General features: G+C 47.6%; 1 protein-coding gene across 1 annotated transcript; it reads right to left on the bottom strand.

Annotated features, from left to right (window-relative positions):
* Positions 1 to 334: 334 nt before the first annotated feature.
* Positions 335 to 1,231, bottom strand: LOC125519445 (cytochrome P450 72A14-like). Its single transcript, XM_048684252.1, has 2 exons — positions 875 to 1,231; positions 335 to 788 (listed from the first exon to the last, which is right to left on the bottom strand). Exons 1-2 carry the CDS (start codon positions 1,229 to 1,231, stop codon positions 363 to 365), a joined length of 783 nt encoding a protein of 260 aa, XP_048540209.1. The 3' UTR covers positions 335 to 362.
* Between the last annotated feature and the right edge of the window lie 316 nt (positions 1,232 to 1,547).

Below are 1,547 nucleotides of genomic sequence, written 5' to 3'. Positions count from 1 at the left end.
AAAGCCCGAGCCCGGCCGAAATGTCAAGCCCGACCTGGCCTGGCCCGGGTTTTTCGGGCCGGGCTGTCCATGCCCGGTTTTATTTCGTTCGTCCTCCCTCCCAGCCGGCTGGCCATCCACCACTTGATCCTCAGGAGATCGCCATGGCTTCATCGAATTGTGAGGACAGAAAGTTGGTCCTTGAAATTCCTGGGTGTGCCCCACTCACCAACCAGCACTTCATAAAAAAAAATCTTACAAGATATGTGCATCATGTCGCATTTGATATAAACATCAGGGCCCATTATACATGATCTTATTTTGGTTACATCTCCCCCAGGATGATCACCGTCCATGGTTCTCTATAGTCCGGATGCTAATTCTTAGAGTTTCATGAGCTTAATCTGTGAACCGTGTTGGAGCTGTAGACTCGAGACTGGGTAAGGCGCATGCGTGTAAGACGGTGAGAGCTCAAAGATAAAGTGTTGTAGGATCACACTCAATCCCATCTTGGCCTCCAGCAATGCAAAGTTCTGCCAGACGCAAATCTGTGGTCCCCAGCCGAACGGAAATAACGTCGGTGAGTTTTTCGATGCGCCAGCGATACCCTCCGCAAACCTCTCAGGCTTAAATTCATCGACATCTTCTCCCCACACATCTGGATACTGGTGAATGCACACAATTGGCAGCGCAAATGTTACCCCAGCTGGATATGTGATGCCTCCCAGCTTCGTCTCTTTATACGCCTCCTGACCATGTAGTGGAATCGGTGGGTACAACCTAAGAACCTCATGCAGTATCATTGTCACCTGCAGCACCGACAAAGAAGATGGACATAATCAGAGTAGCAACTCGATGAGAAATTGCATCACCTACTCTCTTGTAATGTACTCACCACTTTCAGCTTGTTTATGCCCTCAGAATCCGGTTGGTTCTTTCCCAAGACATGCAGAACCTCCTCCCTGGCGCGGTCCTGCCACTCGTGATGAAGGCTTATCAAGACCATTGCCCATGTGAGCAGCACCGCGGTTGTCTCCATGCCCGCAAAATAGAAGAGCTTCAGCTCCCCTACTATGTCCTCGGTGGTCATCGTTGGCTTGGAGCTTCCAGCTTCTTGGCTTATATTTATGTTGGCCTCCATCATCACGCCTAGTAGATCGTCGTTGTTGGCATGGCCGTCCTTCATTGCCCTCTCCCTCTTGGTGATTATGCCTTTGAGGAGTGCTTCGACCTCATGGGCATTTGCCTTCATCCTCCTATTGAGCTTTGTTGGCAGGAATCTGAATAGGAACATTATACCAGATCGCACACCATTATATTTTTTGGGAGATTTTACGGTGCATTATAATATACCAGAGCACATGTATTATATGGCCGATCTAACAGATGAGAATAATTGGGCCTTTTAAGCCCAAGGGTATTTTCGACCTAATTTTTTTACCTTTAATCGGCCCAATTTGGTCCAGGGGTATTCTCGTTCTAAATTTTTCGGTTAAATTAATTGCATTAACAAAGCACTTCATTATAGAGGTCCCATCATCGTGCGTACTCTTTTGAATTTCGGTTCG

This window comes from Triticum urartu, chromosome 7, assembly GCF_003073215.2.
Source record: "Triticum urartu cultivar G1812 chromosome 7, Tu2.1, whole genome shotgun sequence".
NCBI classification, from domain to species: Eukaryota; Viridiplantae; Streptophyta; class Magnoliopsida; order Poales; family Poaceae; genus Triticum; species Triticum urartu.
Note: the sequence above shows the minus strand (reverse complement) of the source record. Positions and strands in the feature narration are given on the sequence as shown.

Coding starts and splice junctions, on each gene's coding strand:
- LOC125519445 (XM_048684252.1), bottom strand. CDS start 1,231: ATGAAGGCAAATGCCCATGAGGTCGAAGCACTCCTCAAAGGCATAATC. Junction 789..874: donor GCATAAACAAGCTGAAAGTG/GTGAGTACATTA, acceptor TCGGTGCTGCAG/GTGACAATGATACTGCATGA.